Raw genomic sequence first — 21,029 nt, 5'->3', positions numbered from 1 at the left:
CAAGAGGAAGTTCATTATACATATATATATTAATTTTGCATTGACATATTTATGCAAATCGCATACTCGTTTCATATAAATTTAGGATTCCAGTCCAAATTACTGTCTACAAAAGTTCAGTGTGATCTGTTATTGCTCTGCACTCACTGAAAGGAAGCAGCAGGAATTTTTGCTTTTTAAATTTCCTGGGAGCAGGGTAACAACATCTAAGCGCCACTGGGTTGTGTTCGCTGAGTGTTATTCAGTAATTTTCCCCAGAAGTGGCTTTATTTTAATGACAGGCCATCTGATCCCAGAGTCTCATCTGAACGCTGAATTTGCAAATATGTGTATTTATTATCATCATATTTGAATAAACATAATGCCTATCCCAAGATTTGAGTCCTTTCAAAGCTGGAGTCTGTCAAGCACATTCATCATTGATGAATAGCGTTAACCCCAGCTGCTTTTGTGTGAGAGGCCTGATTTGGATTTTCCAAGCAACCAGCCACCCCTCCTGCATCAGTAGTTACAATTTCCATAGGGATCTTTCTAGTTGCAATTCAGCCTCTAAGCAGTTCACAAGTTCATGGGCTTACAGAAAGCAGGGCTATACCTGCCTCTCTTCATAGACAGCAAGGATAGGTTTATTTTTAGCACAAGTATTCCAGAAATACATTCCACCCCTCTTTAGAAATGTGTGGGAGAGACAGACACACATATACAGACAGTTTTGCCTACATTGGTGGCAGTGAGTACCTGAAAACTGCTCTTCCACTGTCTGTTTTTATCCCAAAGTTGATGTGTTGGTTTTTTTTCTCCCAGTGTGTGCTAGGTCTGTCCAGTGTCTCAGTTCATAGGTACCATGACTCCTGATGCATCAAGTCTTTGTGTGTGCAGTCTCATGGGTGCAGGGCATGGGTAGATGTTGAAAGTGTACAGTCTGGGACCAGAACTTAGCAGAAGCACTCTGATGATTGGCAAGACCAACATTCAGTTTGGGATGAATTAGGGGAAGGACTTGAGCACCAAAAGCCCAGACCAGGAGTTTAGGAGACTGGGCTTTGCAAAAATCTTCCTGCTGGGACCTAAGGTGACCTCTCCCAGGTGGCGAATTCAAAGCTGAAGATTGCTTTGGAGAGGGCAAGCCATTACCTCCAAGGACATGTAACTTTAGGCTGCTCTTGGGTCACAGGGAGGATTAGTTCATCACAAGTCTGCTAGTGCTTGAAGATTCTCAGGCACCAGCTCACTGAATGGTTGTTGCCTTATTCATGCTGTAGCAATATAATTAGCAGCTCTTTTTAACATGCAAATGTTCACTGGGCTCACTGGAGCCCTGCTCTGCCATGGAAGCAAGAGTTGGGCTGTAATAGCAAGGAGATTCAGCTCTTTGCTGCAGTCTGTGGCTCAAGCCTGGCGTGATGCTAAGCCCCAAGAGAGCCCCATGACTTCATTAAGGAGCTCTGTGCACTCAGCATGGGACAGGGCGCAATCCATTGTTTATATTTGCAGTACAAAATCTTAGCTTGTTGACTTCATGGCATATTACCCCTATTATTCAACATCCTATTGTAGTTCACCAAATGAAACCCAATGCTAGCATGTGTCTCCCAGGATGATGGCTGCTCTTGTTTGCTTTGGAAGGACAGTGGAATGGGGCCCTTACTCCAAGAGCGCTGGGCACATTTGTCCAGCCTTGATGATGAAATGGGCTATTTATGAAAAAGCACCAGCAGGACAGTATTGTGTTACTCATTCATACTTTTTACACAGTATTTTTAATGGTTACCTTAAAAGCACTTTGACTCCCACCTGTAGATAGAAAAATGCAGTGCTTTAAGGTTTGAATCACCAGCAGGAGCAAGCCAATCACACAGCATTGCTTTCTGTATTAGTTATCTCTGAAGCATTACCAATGGCGAATCTGAATGTAAAAATAGCTGATGACTGTTTGTTTCATCTGTCTTGTTACTTGACACCGCATGGTTATTCCAATACGTATGTTTGCCTCTTCCCCACCATGATCTCCGCTTGGTTTCCCCTTGCCTGATAACTATTTAAATACATTTTAGTAACTTTGGATTCCTTGCTTACTTCACCTGGCTGGACAGGTCTGCGAGGGCTCAAGGGTTAGCTCCTCCACTTTTGTTGTTTTATTTATTTTTCAGGGGTTGTTTCTATTAAGGTAACCATGTTCAGAAGGAGAGTCCGAAAGACATAAATAATGGGAAGTGCTAATAGTAAGCAGGCTGCTGTAAAATGTGTTGGGGCTTTGACTCAAGGGAAAAAAGAGCAGCGCTGCACTGTCCCTGACCAGGAAGCTGGAGCACAGAAGGTAAGGGGAAAAGTGAGTGGGTGTTTTTGAAGTAGGGAAATGGTGAAGAATGGTGGTGGCTGAGTGTGTGAATGCATGTGCACTCAAGGATCAGTTGTGTAATTGATCAGATAAGAGAAATCAAACATCATTTATGTCTTATTTTCAATGATTAGAGCAGGAAAGTCCTTTCACTTTGTCCAGCTTTTTTCTGCTCTGAAAAATGCAGGATTGTCTCTGAAAGTCTGCATGCAGAAAGAGCATACATATAGATTTGTATGCAGTGGTTACTGTTTATGACATAATTATTTGGTACATGGGTATGATCTTTTCAAAAGACCAGTAAATTGTTGTGAAGCTCCATTTAATTGTCCTGTGCATTGTGCTGTAAGCAACTTCAAGTAAATATACATTGATTTTATTTTCTAGATGGTTACTGCCTACAGATAAGGTACTCTTAAAAACTTTAATGGTTTGTATAAGGGTTTGAAGGCATTTTTTTTTATTTCTTCTTTCTTTTTTTTCAACAAATAGGAAAAGAATTGCTTAAATATTTTATAGAGAGCAATTAGTATGCTACAGAGCTTGAAAAAGTAAAATAGTTCAAATACCTACGCAGTGCTAAGAGGCCACTATAAATGACTGTGACTATGACTTGTATCCAATTTTAATCACTGGGAAATTTCTTAAATGGCATAAGCTTTTCTGAGTCCAGTTGTTGCAGAACTTCTTAATCTGCCATCCCAAGGAGCTGCATTTTATTAGCCTAGCTGCAGAGCTCAGCAGCAAAATAAGAACAGAATTAATTAAAATTGAACTTGAAAAGCCAAACTGCTTAAGCTTTTTTAAATGGGCTGTGAACAGGCAATCTGATTATATCTGAATAGGGAAAAGTTTTCCAGCAGCCGGCCAGAGCAATCAGTTCACACTGACTTTGCAAAGTATCAGTTAGAGGGTTCATCACTAGTCCTCTGCCATTGCTGAGGGGGAGGCTGGGGAGAAGGAAAACTGAGAAGAAATAAGGAGAAACAAGCTTTCCAGACAGGATCACAGTCCTTGGCTCTTTTCATTCACTTCTTTAGGGAACTGATCATGTAAAAAGCAAATGGTTGAAGGATAAGGCCTGTGGAAAATACTAACAAATTAAAGATTTGCAGTATAGTGGAGCCCTAAACAAACTAAATCTCTGCATCCTTCCAAGTTTGTCACTAGGAAGGTATTTACATACTTATTCACAACTTACTTACAAAAACAGTTGTAACAGGCACTCACCAGTGAACTTGAAGGCCACAGCTGGGTGGAGGTACGCAGGTGCAATTGCACCCCTGCACCGCAAACCAAAAGCATATGGAAATTTCACTCTGTAGCCTCTCATTCCTATGTGCTTCTCTGAAATGTTTATCTTGTCTGTGTGTGTGTTACTAGCACTGTGCAAAGTGCCCATGAAAATGTAAATCCCTCCAGGACCAGGAAAAAAGCCAACTAACCCTGTGAGCCATGTTGGGAGAAAATACCATCTGCATATCAGTCTTTCATTTTTTACTCTAGCTGAGTTTACACACACAAAAAGCTGCTGCCAGAGGCAAATTCTGCAAGTGGAGTTTAGCTGCAGGCTTTGCTGTGCTGGCCTGCTTGCAGCTGGGGTGCCAGGTCACACAGAGACTTGCCTACTATAAGCAAGAGGGTGAGTCCACTGCTTTTAGAGCTAGTGTGCATTGCTTGAGGTAGGGTTGCATTTGGGACCAGTGGTTTGTGAGCCAGCTGACAGGTGTGTGGGGAAATGGACCATAGTGGGGACTCCATGTGTGCACTGATATGGGAACTTTACCCTTGAGAAAAGGCTGTCTCTCTCTCCAATCAAGCCTGTGTGGGTCAGTGATTGCTTATACATATATATTTAAAGGTGATTGCTTATACATATATATTTAAAGGTGTATACATATATATATATTGTGTGTGTGTTTTAAGCTTGGTGTTTTGCAACTATATTAGTGGTTGACTGATTTTTATGGCTTTCAACTGTATATGGTCAGAGAGGCTGCCATCAAGAAACCCTGTCCCTTAGCAGTCCAAGAGAAACTGAGGTAGCATTAAAGCCGTAAGAGGACAACGTTTCCCCAGAAGAAAGGCTTCCCTCTCCCTTGTGTTCTCCTGCCAAATGATCCTCTTTGGACAGGCATAGAAAACAGGTATTTAATTATAGTCCTAGGCTTTTTTAACATCCATTTCTCATGCTTGCAAATAATGGTATACAAGAAGGCATTAGCCAATAATGATTAATCTAAATCTATCATCTGGTAACAGTCAAACCAATCTTTTTATGAGTCAAGCAGGTCAAATGATACATATGTTTTTTCAGTCACTCACACAGCTACGTCCCAGTAGTTTCAGGGACACTTTCCCTGTTGCTTACACATTGTGTCTGAGGCTGTTTGGGGAACTGTGATAGGGCTATGACAGTCAGGTACATGAAGGCCACCTAACTCATACTTTCCACCTGGAAAAGATAGAGGTGAAAACCCCTGCAATTTTTTTTTAAGTCTCTCAAAGAAATGAATGCAGTTAACATTTGGCTACATGTTAATATGCAGAGTCAGCAAATGTGAAGTATCTGGTAATTTACAGTTACTGCAGATCCTCAGTCTCAGATGTGCCTCTATCACTTTTACCTGGATCAGACATAAGCTGGCATACTTTAAGGTCAGCTTGGCTTTTCTGTCAGCTTCATTATAGACCCTTGTACAATTCTGTGCACTTCTGATGGCTTCTGTTGTGTTGAGATGTATTTCAGGTCTGTCCCTGTCCTTTTCGTGCTTCAGAGCACAGGGCTTTCAGAAATTGGAGTAAGTGCCTAGGTCTGTCTGGGATGTTGGTGCAGAAGCAACAGCATGCTCAGAGTGAACTGGACCTTGCAAGCCACATCCAGGGTTTGTGCTAGGGCAGTGGGGCTGATCATGATGAGGTTGTTCACTGAAACTCTTTGTTTTGACTGATCTGTTTGGAAGTAGTGACATTAGATTAGTCTGTTTCTCCAAAAATGAGAAATTATTCTTTAACCAGGCTTGTGAATTGAGTGAAGATACAGACAAGTATCTAGAATTGCTTCTTGAGGTGTGGAGGAAAACTGAGGAGAGGAGCTGGGGAGGAAGTGTCTGGTGACAGCACTGGGCTGCAGATGATGCTATTGCATACCCACATGGTTCTTCAGAGGGTCTGGCTGGTCTGGGAAAGCGCTGGGATAACAGCATTACCAAGGTTGCTGAGGGACTGCTTCAGCCAGAATCATTGGCCTGCCCCTTAGGGAACAAGTGTCAATTCTGCTTAAAACTCTTGTATTTTCCTTTCTATCTTTTGCATACATCCTTTACAGAATAATCACAAGAAATGCCTTAGCATGTGCGTTAACTCTAAAGGAATGAGGAATTGCCTTGGGGACACACCGTTAAATCATAACAATGAATCAATCTCTGAATAGGAAGAGGGAGTTTGCATTTCCCAAAGAGAAAAAAAAAAACAAAACAAAACAAAACAAAACCAACCACAACTCCTTTTGCACAGTGAAGAGGGAACTGGAAGGAACTTCCTTCTTGCTCAGGACAAGACCACTGTCTGGCATTTGCTACTCAAAAAGAGAAAAATAGTATGGCCTCCAAAGGTAATACCTGCAGTAAGGGTAGGTGGGCTCTCCCCTGACCTCTAAAAGTCCTCACATAGGAGAGATATCTCTTCCATGGCTATCTTCCAGATAGCAAGCAGGAGTAAAGCAAGCCACAGCTTTTGTCCTTCAACTGAAATGGCTCTGTTATAATCACAAATGGCTGAGGAGCAGTTTGTCATCAGAGGAAAGATGTTACGTGAATGAATGGCTGTGTGCTTGAGTCATATGCTTTGGCGTATTGTGTATTTCCCTCCCTGCCACACTGCTTGCTCTAGAACTGGGATCTTCTAACTGCACTTGAAAGCACTCTGGAAAGGTATAAGTAAGAAATAGCTCTATTCCTGCAGCCTGAGCCAGAAACTGAAAACCAAAGCCTCCACCTTCTCTTCTCCCCTATGGTACATATCCCTATTTGTCTTTGGTAACATAAGACAGGTATTTTAGGATATTGCATGTCCCTAAATCCCATGGAATTCAGTGGGTGAGAAAACCACTCAGAAGTTGAAATTATTTTGAACCCAGCATATGGAAATGGCTTGAATTCTTTTCTTTATAGAAAAAGGATTCAGCAAAATGCTTGTCCAAACCCTGGTACCCAGAGGATAAAAAGGAAAGGAACAAGTGAGACTACCAGTAAAAGAATAATACTTGTTTTCTGCAAGCCTGTTATTTCCTGAGTCTGTATCCTGTGTGAGTGGGTATGGATCAGACTCTCCTTATTAAGAAGCTTAAATGGTCTGAGTGTAAACTTGACAGTGCAGATGGTATCAGTGTGCTGGGCCTGATGAGAAGAGCAGTATAAGCGGGGAATGGTTTCAGATTCCCCAGCCTGGAAAGAGAAGTGAGTCATGGTTTGTTACTAGCTGCAGATTTCCTTGTGTAGGTAAGCCTGCTTCCCTTTTGTGTCTAACATACTTGCTGGTATCGTTACAATTTTCCTGTGACAGGCTGGGACTGTCCAGCATGCTCCTTTACAAAGCATGCAAGCCATTACATTTGTTTTCTTGTCCATGTGTCCTTCTTCCCTTCCCCCTTTGTCATCTCCCATCTCTAGCCATTGCAATGCTGTGGTACTTTACAACTCTCCCTCTGCTGTGGGAAAACCTTGTTTCTCCCACTCAGGAAGTGAAAACTCAGAAGCTTTCATCCTCTAAGCTTTGCTTAAGACTAAATGAAAGGAGATGAAAGGCAGTCTCGTGAGCCAAAATCCTGTTAACGCTCACTGAGGGGGCTGTAGCAATGCAAATGTCAGTCATCACCTTGAACGAGTGAGGAAGGCTTGAGTCCTCATGATCTCAAAGAGACAGAGATATCGAGTACTTGAGACAGAGCTGAGATCTTTGCAGTAAATCAGTCACCTGCAAATCTGGATAGATTACACTATTCAATGCAATGCCAAGCTACAGCACCATATTCAGTTGAAGTGGTTTGGGTTTTTTTGCAGAGGCTCATGGTAAAGTACCACACCCTATGAAGGGCAATGGGAAGGCACATTTTTGCTTTAATTGACAAAGATTAAACCTTTAGTGTGTGATTCAAAAAACACAGATTTGGTTTCTGGCCCTGCCACAAATGCAGTATCTTGGGCAAATCAGTCGGTTGAAGCTGAGCCTTAGCTGTTGATCTGTGAGACAGAAATCCTGCTTGCAGTGGGAAGTTTGTAAGGATAAATAGCCACGAGGTGCTCACGTACTGTGTTACTGGAGAGCTGTATAAATATCTCAATGTATAATCACTAACCTAGTTACTGACTGGCCTTTTACAGTCAGACATTTAATGCCAAGAAATGCACTGTTTGGGTTCAGTTGCTTAAATGTCACTTGTCTGTGCTGACTCCAGGTCATGGGAGGAGCACCATCCCTGGGCCTTGTGATTCTCATAGACTTGTGCTGTTTGTCAAGTGCTGCACCTGCCCCTTGCCTGTGTTGGTCATGTGCTCTGTGCCTTTGACTTCTGCCATCATGTCTGCATGTTACTGACTCTTCAAAGGCAGTGGATAGGGCTCAGGTAATGGAAGGAGTGAACAGGAGTTTCAAGAAAGCCTCAGTTCAGATACAACTCTTTCTGAGAGCTATCTCCTTCTTCCACGCTTGATAGGCCTCTTGGCAGGATGGGGCATTTGGAGGACACTCGGAAAGGCAGTCCAGAGACCAGCTGGAAATAACTGTTGTGGTTTTGCCATTGAACCAGAAAGGGAAAGGCAGAGAGACTTGACATGATTCTCCGCAGGTATCACAAGCAGTCTCTCTTCCTCCCATTTTTCTTCACATGAGGTCTTCATCTCCCATTGCTTGGAGCTTTATGTTCTGAGCTGAAGAGGTAAGCATTCCAGCTGGAGCCTGGAAGAGGTTCACATCCTTTGAGGACAGGACACAGTGCAGAATATGTAACACATGGTCATTAGGTAGGTACACACTCTTCTTGCTTTCATGCTTCCACCAAGCTGCACTGATCTTCCTCAAGCTGTGAGTCTGATGAGTCCCTGGGTTCAGCTCCTATGGCAACAGATGTACTAGCTTCAGTAGTGCTCATGGGGAGAAAAAGACATCAGCTGTCTTTTCTTCAGAAAAAAAAAAGAAAATCTTGTTTGATTAAACAAATAAAATCACAATCATATTCATTTTAACATTTCCCCTAGAAAGATAATTGAAAATGTTATATATATATATACATACATATTTTTATATAATACTTAGGAAAATTTCAAAACAAGATCACACTCCTTTGCAATACCACAAGATTGCTTTTTACATAGAAAATAAAAGTGAAAGTTTCAGTTAATGTTAAACAGCATGCACCCTCTCTGACTTAAGGACAGCAACTATTTTCAGTGACATAATTTTAACTATTATGGTACATGTTACATGTTACTTCTAGTTATAATTTAATTTCTCTTCAGAATCTTTATTCCATGTGAAATTTCAAAAACAGTCTAAATGAGAACATCCTCCCCTCACACACACACACATGCATTTCTAAGATATATTGTCCACAGGATGGCAACACAGATTGGCAGCCAGCTCTCCTGGCATTTTCTGGGACTGCACAGTGTCTACCACACCAGGTCTAGGTATTCTAGTTAATATTGCAGGAAAGAGCAAAACTACTTTATCTCAAATGCACTGCTATTGTCGGTGGTGAGTGACAGAGGTTAGAAAATCAGAATTGTCCGGACAACACAATTTGGTGGCATAGCAATGCGGTATCGGTTTCAAATCCCATTCCTTCAGATGTTAGTCTGAATGCCATATGGGGGTGAGGTTTGGCTCTTCAGAGATGCTGGATTTCACTTTACTGTGGTTATAGTTACTTGTGTAGCCTTGTGGATAATGCACCAGTGTCGGCTTAGGAAGTAGATGTATTTAGAGTCACCAATTCTGTTCTCAGTTATTCTACTGACGTCAATAAAATGACTCTAGATTTATACCAGTGTAACTGAGAACAGAAGTTGGCCCAAAGTCAAGAACAGCGTCTCCTCTTCTCTGGCCCAGAACAAGCTGTTCGAGACACAATTGCTGGGCCAAACCCTCAAGGAGAATGGACCTGGTCTACACTGGTTCAGTTCAAACACATGGTTCCTTCACCTTGCTTTCCAGTACAATGATCAAAGATCTGATGCTGGAAGAGCTGAAGTCACTTTGTTTTATGCTGCTCATTCCTGTCAGTGTTTGGGATCTTCACCCTAAGATGAACAGATCCGATTATCCACCCTCCTTCAGCTGGAGCAGCTATTTGTATTTGAGCAAAGTGATTCTCCTTTCCCCAAGCAGAAGAATTCAGTTTGGCTGTCCTTTATGTCCACAAAGCATAGATGGAAGTGATCTTGTTGGATAAGGGAAATGGAGGTTTGTGCTAATCACTTTTATTTTATGACCTTCTTAATACAGAAGTTGCCTTTCTTGACAGCTCAGAGAAATGTGGCTGGAGCACCACTGTTTCTTCTGAGGGTGTTATGATCCTTCCCCCATCCATGTGCCCCAAGGGCTCTCCAGAGAGTCAGTGTGCCTAGAGCAGCCCAGGCAGCAGGGCAGATCAGAGAGCATTTGGCTCCAATGAAGCCCAATAAGATCCTCTCACACACCCTTGGCAGTCCAAACATCCCAGCACAAGAGATGCTCAGGCACTCTACACCAGATTGCAGTGTTTCTCTTTTCTCCTGGACATCACTCTGGCGCCTTGTTTCTAACAGGGACTCACAGGGTGACGTTTAACTTCCCAACACCTTTTTGTCTGTTTTCCTAAATGCACAGTGAAGACAGTGGCACTGTGATCACTGACTGACAGCAGCACACTCATAGCCATTCACGTATGGCCGTGCAGGATTTTCTAGTGATACCCAGGAGACCTCCTCAGCCGTCGCTGCTCAGGCTGGTGAGGAGCTGCCATCAGCTGGGAGCATTGTCTTGTCCTGATGACACATAACTGAACAGGCCTGTTTCGTCCAGCCCTCTCATCCTATTATGAGCTTCCATGTGTGCCATGGACAAACGTGCACCAATGCAAACAAGACATAAATTCAGGGATTCTCCTATTTCCCGTGGTAAGAAGCACTAACTGTTCATTGTCATGATGAGCCCATAAAAGCCCAAAGCAGCAACGTGTGTGCGAGTATGCCGCTGAATTAAACCTCAGCTAGCAGTCACCACAGGGCTCTGAGTTTTGGAGCCGTGGATGGATGGCTTACAGAAAGCACCCCATGAAGTAGCCAGCTCGCAAAGATTTAAAAAAAACAGATAATAATAAACCTTCCTTCCTTCTCCCTTCTCTTCCCATTCTCAAGGGGAATGCAGTGCTGCTGACTTCAGATTGCTATACAACTCCCAAAGGCACTGCCAAAATGCCACCACGATGTCTCATGGCACAACATTTCAGCCAAATACCAGCCCAAGGGGCGTGGGTAAACCAACCAGCCCTTTATATATTGCAACAGCAGTGATGTCACACACTCCAGCCAAGTTCACTGGTTTGCCCAGCTCCTGACTAGTGAAAAAAGTTGACATTCAGTCTGTGCCAGGCCAGGAATAGTCTCTGTAATTCAACCTCCTCATCACAACTTGCTAGGCACTTAAGAGAGCCACTGAAAAAAGCCTTCTATTTAAAAGAAGAGATGCTGGTTTCTGATTAAGCTCCTTGAAACCTGTACATTCTTGTAAACTTTTCTGGTAGCTCGTATCAGATGATGCCTGCTGCAAACTCCTCACATATTTCTCAGTATTTCCCAAGCAGTTCCAACCACCCAGCATTGCTTTCCTCTGTCTTGAAAATATACTCAATTCAGACATCCTTAAATGTTTGAACCAACCGAATCCTGACCTAAGCTCAAACACTGCACCTTGCTTGCTCGCTGCCGTGTTTGTTCAAAAAAGGTAAAGAAATGGGACTTTACCAGGTTGCTAAACCAGCCATGAACAGCTGCTTTGCCTGAAATTCAGAACTTGCCATCACACCTATACAAGAGAGAGCTAGATCAGTACAGTGCTGCTATTTACATCCAATCCCACTAGTGATCTGTACCTCGAACACTTGGTTTAGATACAGCTTGTCCAGCTTGAAACATTACACTGCCCAAGTACTAGTATTGGCCAGGCAAGACAAGGATCTTCACAGGGGTTTCAGAGACAGTGGCAGTCGCTATTCTTTTTTTAATCTGTGACACCAAGTTGTTTTTGTAACAGTGACTCCGTCTAGGAAAATAATCGCTGAGATTACATCATGATCTCCATGTTTATTGTTACGCTACTCACATTTTCAGCAAGCGCTCTCAGTTTACAAGGGACAAGATGTTTCTTCAAACCTCTGTCTATGGGATCTGAAAGCCAGCCTTCTTCCAGGTACCACCACCAATAGTGATAAACATTGTGCTGCTGGAATTTAGTCAACAGCCCCTTTGAAGCGTGAGCCAGAACATAATCGCAGTCTCCCACCGCTGTGTTGGCTTTGCACAGTTAAGAGTACCACAGAAGCAGTAAAATTGTAATTTAGCCTCTGAGCAAAGAGATAACTGAGTACATATCTCTGTGATGAGGGTGACATTTTACAGCTGGCTGCAACCAAACGTTGCGGGGGGGGGGGGGGGTAATTTATATTTACTTTATTTATTTTTTTTATTTAGACATTTTAAACAAACAACAAAAAGCTTGTACAGACTTGTCCCTAAACTAACACTGCAACTGTCCTTCCTCAGATAAAGTGTAGGAGACCATACCAGTGGGTGAGCCTCTTTTGCCAGTGTGTTTTGAATACCATGGACTGACACAAAAGCCTTAAGGGAGACCCTTGCTTCAGAAAAAGTCTACTGTACCAAGCACATCTATGTGCTATTTGCATTACCTAGGGCAGGCAGTTCTCTTTGTAGAAAATGGATATATTCTTGCAAAGGTTAAGCAAACTAGTCTGAACCTTGGGGGTCTCCACAGCAAAAAGAGAGCAGCAATGCATGTTTGCCATAACTGAGCTTTCCTTTGGTATCTTCTGACTGTGGTTCATGCATGGAAGGAAATTGGATGTTTTGTTTACTGCCCCTCACCATCCCAAATGTCCACCTTTCCTCCCCTTTACAACAGGAATAGTGAAAAGGATAAACTTTCAAACCTCAACTGTGTTAGTCCCCAGTCCACCAGACCGATGTCTGTCTATACTTGTTGGCAGTAGGAAGTCATATGCAGGTGAAGTAGAGGCATGCATTTTCTTCTGCAATCCCTGTGAAAGTGTGGCATAGCAGGGGTGTAGACAGCAGCAGGGAAGAACTCATCTAGCACAACCCCTCTTTTTAGCCTGGAGACGTCACTCAGCCTTTGCAATGGGCAGACTGCCAGGAAACCATTGCTCACTCAGCTGTTAGTCCCTGCTGGGGCTACCAGAGAATGCTGGAGGTTGTTATAGTTGTTTGCTTGGAAGCTGACTGCACTCCACAAGCTACCAAGGCCTGAAGGTATTTGATTACTGTAATTTTGGGGTGGATACCTGTGTCTTTTGGTGAGAAATCCTTTAAGTCACTCCTAAAATGGTTACGAAATGTGAATGAACAAGTAAATGAATGAATACAGCACAAGACAATCTTCAGGTCATGCAAATAAATGTCTTTGTTTTCAAATTGCAGAGTTCATTTAAGATCAAAAAATGCTGAGAGTCGGAAACATCCCAGGACACTACTTCTGTCGACTATACATCACTGGACTATTTCTACCTCCTCACTAAAGATGGTTAGAAATGAAGCCAAGTGCAAGCATGAGAGGGAGTTCTAAATATGAGAAGCAAAGTTACACTGCAAGCAGGTATGTACCTATACTTCTGGCTCATATGACAGTTAAGTATCAAAACCAAGAGCAGGATGGTTTCATTTGTCTTCTCTTTTTCTTTTTCTTGCTGCATTATACACAAAACTATATGTGCCCTGAGGGGAGTGAAACTTACTTTTTGAAAAGCCTTTGTACAAAGTAAAATGGAGAAGCTCTATTAAGCTCATTTTATTTCTGGTGTAAATCTATTGTAGTTCTGCATAAGTTACTGGAATTCTGTTGCTGGAAGGACAGAATCAAGATTCACTACAATACTTTGAGTCTAAAAATAGGTTAGCTGAGATTTTTTTCAATAGAAAGGGGAAGTGAGGAGTATTTTCAGTTGAAGAACTGAGCCTGAGTAATCCAGCTGATTAAGCCCAGTTCCTCTGACTTTTCATACTTTGACCAGCACTGACTCCTCATGGAGAAAAATGTGCACTTTACAAGAATCTCACTGAGCTGAGCCTCTGGAATTACGGATTTGGACAGCTGCAGCTGTTGATGTCTGGATCTGCATTTCATTGCTCAGTTCTACGTGGATCCAAGATATCAAGTAGAGCTGAAGGGTCTGTTTTGCTTTTACTTGTTCCACCCAAAGATTCCACCATCCTGCCTTCAGACTGATGTGGAGTTGGACAAAAACTACCATGCTGTAGGCCCTGACTGCATTGTGATCAGGGCTTAATGGAAGGCTGTGATATTTTGTAATTGTGTCGAATGGGTTACCATTTTCTCTCAGCAGCTCTAGAACTGAAACCTTGAGCTCCTTTAGTGGGTCTGCTAGAGTCCCCTAGGCGCTCCTGCCTTCTGCTGGCTAAGCTGATATTAGCAGCCTCTTCAGTTCCAATGTACCAACCCAACTGTATTTGAATATGAATGGCTAGAGGATTTTACTCCAGCAATATTTGCTTGGAACCTGCTAATGCACAGTAAGTCCTCTTTACCTGTGGTGCCATTCTGCTTTCTGAAACAAGGGTTCTGCTCAGGGTAATTATCACAGCAAAGCTCCAGCCTAATACAGGCAGGCTCATCTCTGTAGACTGTATTTTCTACAGTCATGAGCTAATAAATGAGTGAGGATATAATCTCCTATAATTTTATTTTTCACAAAATGTTTTAAATTATAATTATGATTTCTTGCCAAGTAAGTTTTACCAACTTTTCTTTCATTTTGGACATATTATGCAATGATGTACCAAGTGGCATTCTTTTTTTAAGTAAACTTCCCCCTTTTTATCATTAATTCTTCCTGCCCAAAAAGCAGCTAACTTTCTAAGCTAAATACATGTACAGCACTCAGAAGTCCTTATGGTTGGAAGTTTGGAAAGGGAAGTACTGAAATTTGGTTCTTATATCCTTTTTTAAGAACCCAAGTAAAGAACCTGAGGTGAAACCACTTTTTTAATGGTGCTTTCAAGAAATTAAACCATGAGCTACCATAAGCTACTTGAATTGTCAAATATAACAATTATTTTTTATGTTATTTTATTCACTGTATTGCTAGCATCCTGCTTAGAATACATGTAGGAGTAAATTAGTCAGTGACTGATATATCTGGAAAATGCTCACTATCTAATAGTGGTAATATAGAAAAATGATTATTTATATTTTTTGGCTTTGCAGAGAAGAAAAGTTCCTTCAGCTATTCCATAAGATGAATCAATGTGCAACAGCAGCACCAGGAGAAATCACTTCATGAGTGTGAATTGCTAACAACTGAAACAGCTGGAACCACCCCACACAGTCATCTGCCTGAAGTTAATCCTTTGGAGAATTCATTCATGATTCCTACGAACAATGCAGGGAAATAAGAAACATACAGAAGGACACAGTGACTCCTCAAGTATTGGGAGTCTCCTGGATGAAACAGACAGAGAAGTGAGCAGCCTCACAGACCGGGCTTTCAAAAGTTTGTGTGTGGCAGAACTAGAAGACTCTTACAGTGAGTCAGATCTTCCCATTTCACCCGACTTCGCCCTCCAGTTCTCTGCTAAACTTCACCGAGGGACATTAAACCATGCCATCAAGAGCAATGTCTGTAACAGGCTAACAGCAAGAAACAATGAACATACAATATGGGCTTCCACATTCCAGCAGTTACCAAAGTGTGCTCAGGAGGAGAAAAAGGTTGCTAAAAATAACAGCTTTACCACGGAAAGGAAAAAAATGACTTTACCAGTTCCTGGTCCAAGGAACAATAAACATGCTTCAAAAGTGTCCTCATTGATTAAGACATTTGATAAGACTGCAGACCAAGGGTCAGGGGGTTCCCTGTTAGCCGTTAAGCAGCCCATTAAGAATAGCTATCAAAAATGTAAGTTAAATCATGGAAATGATATGGCTTGTTGGGATGACACAGGCGTTTTAAGCAACCACAAGGAACTTTCTGAATATTCTGAGGCTAGTCAAGGTAGCCACTCTCTCAGTAGCAGACATGAGCCACAGAAAAGACCTAATAAAATAGACCTGAGTTATTGTGGTTCTGATGATTATTATCCTGTGCTGATTGAGATGTCAAAAATAGCCAAGTCAAATTTTTCCCATTCTTCTAAAAAGGCTTTAAAAAACAGAAGTGTGAAAGTTAATGAGCCAGCAAAAAAAGGTAATTTTCTTCACAGTGAGAATAGTGCTTTTGAATCATGGAAAGTTCATCATAAAAAACTGGCTGAAAAGGAGGAATTTGTTGATATAAAAATGAAAAAGGAAGGTCTTACGTACCTGGAAGAAGTACCATTTATTAAAGGATCCTGCACACAGGAACATAAATTGCCACCTGTCAAGACCACTGTTGCTAAGAAACAAGAGAAAGATTTTCAGATGAAGCTAACACCAAAAGCTGCTTTCAGCATCCCTCTCCCAGCTGCATATGAAACTCAGGACCCCTTTCCTTCAGGAACTGAATTTCCTGCTGCTCTTCCTCCTACACCACCCCCTAGAATCCATGTGCACCGAGGTCCCCCTCAGCCACCACCTGTCCCACACCTTCCACCTCCAAACCAGCAGGGCCATCCCCCAACACCTCCTAGCCCTGAAGCGCCTCCTGTGCCACCACCCCCAATGCCAGCTCAACTTTCCCCCCCTGCCATATCCCCAGCCTCCATCTCACCCCAGTCCATGTCCCAAAGGATGGTTTCACCTATGTCCCAGGCACCCAGCCCACCTCCACCAAGACCCCTGGCCACCTTAACTGAAGGCGAGCACCTCAGTCCAGAGTTGGGCAATACCTGTCCGCCCTGGAGGAGGCAGAAGGCTGCAAAAGGGGCAGCAGAGAGGAGACAGACTTCAAATGAGAAGTTCACAGCCAGCGATGAGACATGCTCACTGTCTGAAAAGGCGACTGGTGCCAAACCTGGTCTGGAGGTGACTCCTCTGCCCAGACAGGTAAACTCCCCTGGATCGATCAGTCCCCCTTTCAACATCACCGAACTCTTAACACCGATCATACCACCAAAACAGGAGGTGGACACTGTTGAAAGCGAGCTGATCCCGCTGACACCTCCTCCCACTGAGAACACAGCACTGAGAGACCATGAGGGGAACGCATTCGACAATTACAGGTCTCGGGATAGTTACAAATCAAAAGCATCAAGTCTGTTATTCAATTTGAAGGATGTGCGTAAACGTGTTAAAAGCATTTATACCCCTTCTCCTCTGTTAAGGGCCTTGGAGGAGAAAAACAAAATGAGGGAGAATATCCAGGAAAGTACAAAAATAAATGCCTCATTCTCCACTTCACAAGAAAAAAGTAGCAAGAATATTGCAGACAAAGATGAATCGAGTGATATAACCTCCATACACGAAAAGGACAATAAAACTGATTTAACTGGACACTTTACAGACAATTACCTGACTATGAGTTCACCCCAGACAACAGGGGATCTTTTATTTTACCAAACTGGAGATAACTTGCAGCAAGACAACTCAACATGTGAAGATCTGGTTAAAAACACAAGGGAGAATGAAAACTTCCCCTTGTTCAGACATGAATCAAATGAACCTGATTTAAGAAAACACCTGCACTATCCAGCACTGAAACCATTCAGTAGAGACAATGCAGGCACAACAGCTGGGCAAAATCCCAGTGTCCAGGGTGAGGAAAATGTGAGACAGGCTGCTATTCAGAATGAAAATCTTGCCTTCAAAACACTCCCAAATCAACTCTCACCAGCAGAGGATGTGCCTTACAGTGACACCCAAACCAACATGGTGGTACCTGACCATGAAGCACAAGGCAGAAGCACTAGCTCTTCAGAGCAGTCTTTTGTCTCCACGGTAGAGCAGCCACTTCAGGATGAGCCATTTCCACCAGTGCCCCTGATGCAGAAGGCATGCCTTCAAGAAAGCCAGAGGACTAAGAATGAAATGGGTACAGGCAGTAAGAATAGCCACAATGAGAAAGGGGATGAGATTGAGGGAGATGAACTGCAATATTATGCTTGTATCAGCTCTGGTACTGGTGCAGCAGAGAAGAGGGAGGGGAAGGTTACTGGGAATGAAGAGAGGAGCTTGATGAAAGAGAAACTGAGGAGAGAGAAAAGCAAAGAGGCCAACAGCATGGATTCTGCTGCCAGCAGTGTAAGGGACATGTCCATCCCCAAGCCTGAAGAGCCACAAACACTGCCAACTTCAAGTGCAATCAAACCCAGTCTGTTTATGATTAAAGATAACACATTCAGGTCGCCTCAGGTAATAAGGGCTGTCAAGCTGCCTCTGTTCAGGTCCTTTTCCCTGGATGATACAGTGAGCAGCAGTTATAAGGAAATGGAAGGTAGGTTTATGCCTCCAGCATGGCACAATAAGCAACACCAAAAGATGTTGCATGCTCAGGAGGTAGGCTGGTGGGCATCGAGGCACAGAGGTACGCAGAATGTGAGGGATGGAGCAACCGACAGAGGAAAAGAGGCCAGTGAGCCTGGATCGACTCCAGCAACACTGGATCCCAGTCATCTGGAAGATACAGAGAACCTTTTGTTAGGGAAGATGATGGAAGAAGATAAAGAGACTTGTGCTTTGTTAAATAAAGTTGGGAAAATGAATGAGGAAAGTGTCTGCAGAAGGAAAGAGAGGACCCAGTCTGAGAAGGCAAGACACAGCTCAACACATCCAAATTTAGGTCTGGAAAATTACCAAGAACAAAACAGCACCAGCTATCCCACAGAAAGAAAGACAAATTACTTCAAGAATCATCACCTATCTAATCGCAGGGGTGGATCTTGTACGAAAAAAATAATCACTAGGGAGACAATTTCCCCAGTGACTGACTCCATATCAGAGGACCACTCTTATTCTCCTGTATCCCATGAAGCTTTAGAGGACATCCTACATACAGAAGGTGCACCAGTTTTGTTAGATAATCTTGCATGCTCTGCTGCTGCAAGCCCCAGGTCAGGCAGCACAATGCACTCTTTAACTGCCAGTTCATTGTCAGACAAACCAACAATTTCAGGCCTTAGAGAGACAGAGGATGTTATAAACCCTGCTTTGCTGAGCATGGCACTAAAGAGCCAAGCTGACATGGCTGCAAGAGAGATACTTGATTCAGCACAGAGAAATCTGCTTTCTGGTTCTGCAGGGGAAGCTGAGGGACTGGAGCCCAGGGACCCTAGGGAGAGAGCAGCAGGCAAGCCTCCCGCTGTGCCACCGAAAACAGAAAAAGCTCTGCGGCGGGCCAAAAAGCTGGCAAACAGGAGACAGAAAATGCAAGAGCAGCAGAAAAAACATCAGACTGAACATACAGATGCTGTAGGGAGAAAGTCTTCTCATTCTGGACAGACACTAGCATCTGACTCAGCCTTGGGATATTCTCCTCTCCACCCTGCCCCTCACTCAACTTTTACTCCCGCAGAAACCAGTACAGGAAGACCCAGTTGTGCAATAGCAGTAAGCCCTTCACCCTCTTTAATCCAACGTAAACTCCTCCAGGACCCTGACTCTGGTCAATACTATGTAGTTGATTTACCAGCTGAAGTTAATGTAAAGACATTTTATGACCCTGAAACTGGAAAATATGTTCAAGTCTCAGTCCCTTCTTCAGAAGGGAACTTAGAAGAACCCTCCTCTTCAGAAATTATGAATTCTCCCTATGTCTCCTACCCTAGAGTGCTGCCTTTGCCAGCTTCGTCTGTAGCAGTGCTGAAGTCACCTTCTCAGCTCTCTGAACCTACCTGGTTAATGCTAGCTGCACCAGGAGAACCAGCTGAACTACATGAAGATGGTCAGCAGGTCTGCAGATACTCTGAACCTGTGGATACTCAGCCCTATATTGAACCAGCCTCTTCCTCATCCAGTCAAGACATTCAAGAAACTAAAGTTCACTTAGGAAAGGACATGAGCCCGACACCAAATACTGACATAGTGTCTATCACAGATTTAGATGATTTTGCTGCTGAAGGAGTATCTTGAAAACTGAAGTAACAAAATATGCCAGATGATAGTATTAAGAACTGTTTGGACAGACATGCACACAAAAGCACATGCAGATTTGACGTTTGTACAACACTTTATATCTGAATCTCATTGTGGTTTGGGTGGGAAGAAAAATGAAAGCTGATCACATTGAAAGATGTGAGGTGATGATCACACTGAACAGTGAAATTGAGTAAGCACCAAATTATCAGTGAGATGAAAGGGCAATGCCATCTAAACAAATAAATACGACAGTATGAAGCCACTGCTTGCTGCTGCTGCTGCTTTGCCATTATGGTGACTGGCATTGCCAAAGCAAGTGTCCTTTTGCTCAGATGTGTTGCATGATATACGACACAAAATATAACCTGTAAGACCATCCTTTGCACCCTGTGAGACCTAGGACAGATGCCTCATCTACTGAACTTTCCTCACTCACTGCCTTTGAACTATATTGACAGGTAGAAAACATATGGCTACAAATATGCCATAAACAGAAGATTCATTTTTTGCACACATTGATTGCCCAGATGTTATTGACAAGAAGATTGTATACTGGATGCGCAATACAACAGCCATGTCAAAAAACTTTTAAACAACCAGAATACAGTTGCAGCTGCTCTAAACTTCTCAATATACTTTTGCAGTGCCCACTAACATGCTGCTGAATTCTTTGTATTTCTTCATAATCTTCAAAGAAGTTCCCCTAGAGTCAGGGGTTATTTGTAATACAACTTAAAACTTCAACTCATCTTAGTACTTGGCCTGAAATATTATGGTAAGGGGCAAGGTTTGAATGAAATCCCTTAACAGTATTTAATTTCTCGTTAGGATGAGAAGACCTTTGTTTATTATATCATATTATTATATATATAGTTTTGTTTTGTTTTGTTTTCAGGCTCCCACTGAAATACAGTACTAACATTTAAAATCTGAAAAATGCAAATAATTTCGGTCTTCTGAATTCTGTGATTCAAAAAAAAAAAGACACAAAACATCTGAAGTATTAATTTCTAGAAAAGTGTTTCTTTGAATTATCACTTTTCTTTGAAAAATCTGTATCAAAATATCACTCATCCTTTCATAAGCTCTTTTTTATCATCATAGATAATGATAGAACCTTGGTGAAAAGAGGGAAAAATTGAATGTAATGTGCCTGCTTAAAAATGTCCATATTTGGAGTACTGATTTATTTTTTCTGTCTCATTTTCGTATTGTTTTCCCCCAATTAAAACTGAAGTGCAGGAGCTTTAATGAATTATACCAGTGACTTTCAGCCTGATTCACATCTGAGGCTATTTTCAAAAGACTCTTTTCAGTGAAGCAATTCTTGACTTCTTGAAAAGAAAGGGAAGAATCAGGGCTTTTGTTAATAAATCCAGCGTGAAGA

The 21,029-nt window shown here is 42.5% G+C and overlaps 2 protein-coding genes and 1 long non-coding RNA gene across 10 annotated transcripts in view; 1 reads left to right on the top strand and 2 right to left on the bottom strand.

The window, feature by feature from the left end:
• VSTM4 (V-set and transmembrane domain containing 4) overlaps positions 1-21,029 on the bottom strand; it is a 454,962-nt gene that overhangs the window by 105,570 nt on the left and 328,363 nt on the right. The window lies entirely within an intron of this gene.
• LOC133272265 (uncharacterized) overlaps positions 1-21,029 on the bottom strand; it is a 93,768-nt gene that overhangs the window by 35,920 nt on the left and 36,819 nt on the right. The window lies entirely within an intron of this gene.
• CUNH10orf71 (chromosome unknown C10orf71 homolog) lies at positions 1,851-19,904 on the top strand. 6 transcript variants are annotated; one of them, XM_061459238.1, is made up of 4 exons: positions 1,851-2,317; positions 13,054-13,228; positions 14,007-14,163; positions 14,858-19,904. In XM_061459238.1, the coding sequence occupies exon 4, from the start codon at positions 15,032-15,034 to the stop codon at positions 19,634-19,636; it is 4,605 nt and encodes a 1,534-aa protein (XP_061315222.1). In that variant the 5' UTR covers positions 1,851-2,317; positions 13,054-13,228; positions 14,007-14,163; positions 14,858-15,031; the 3' UTR covers positions 19,637-19,904. The 6 variants fall into 6 exon arrangements, with proteins under 6 accessions (XP_061315222.1, XP_061315221.1, XP_061315223.1 ...); XM_061459237.1 differs by having other exon boundaries at positions 13,998-14,163; XM_061459239.1 differs by lacking the exon at positions 14,007-14,163 and adding an exon at positions 8,052-8,273.

Source organism: Pezoporus flaviventris, unplaced genomic scaffold (assembly GCF_033815535.1).
Source record: "Pezoporus flaviventris isolate CSIRO_AGI_PZ_B2104156 unplaced genomic scaffold, CSIRO_AGI_Pfla_v1 ptg000029l, whole genome shotgun sequence".
Lineage (NCBI taxonomy): Eukaryota > Metazoa > Chordata > Aves > Psittaciformes > Psittacidae > Pezoporus > Pezoporus flaviventris.
This window is presented reverse-complemented; position numbering and strand designations above follow the sequence as displayed.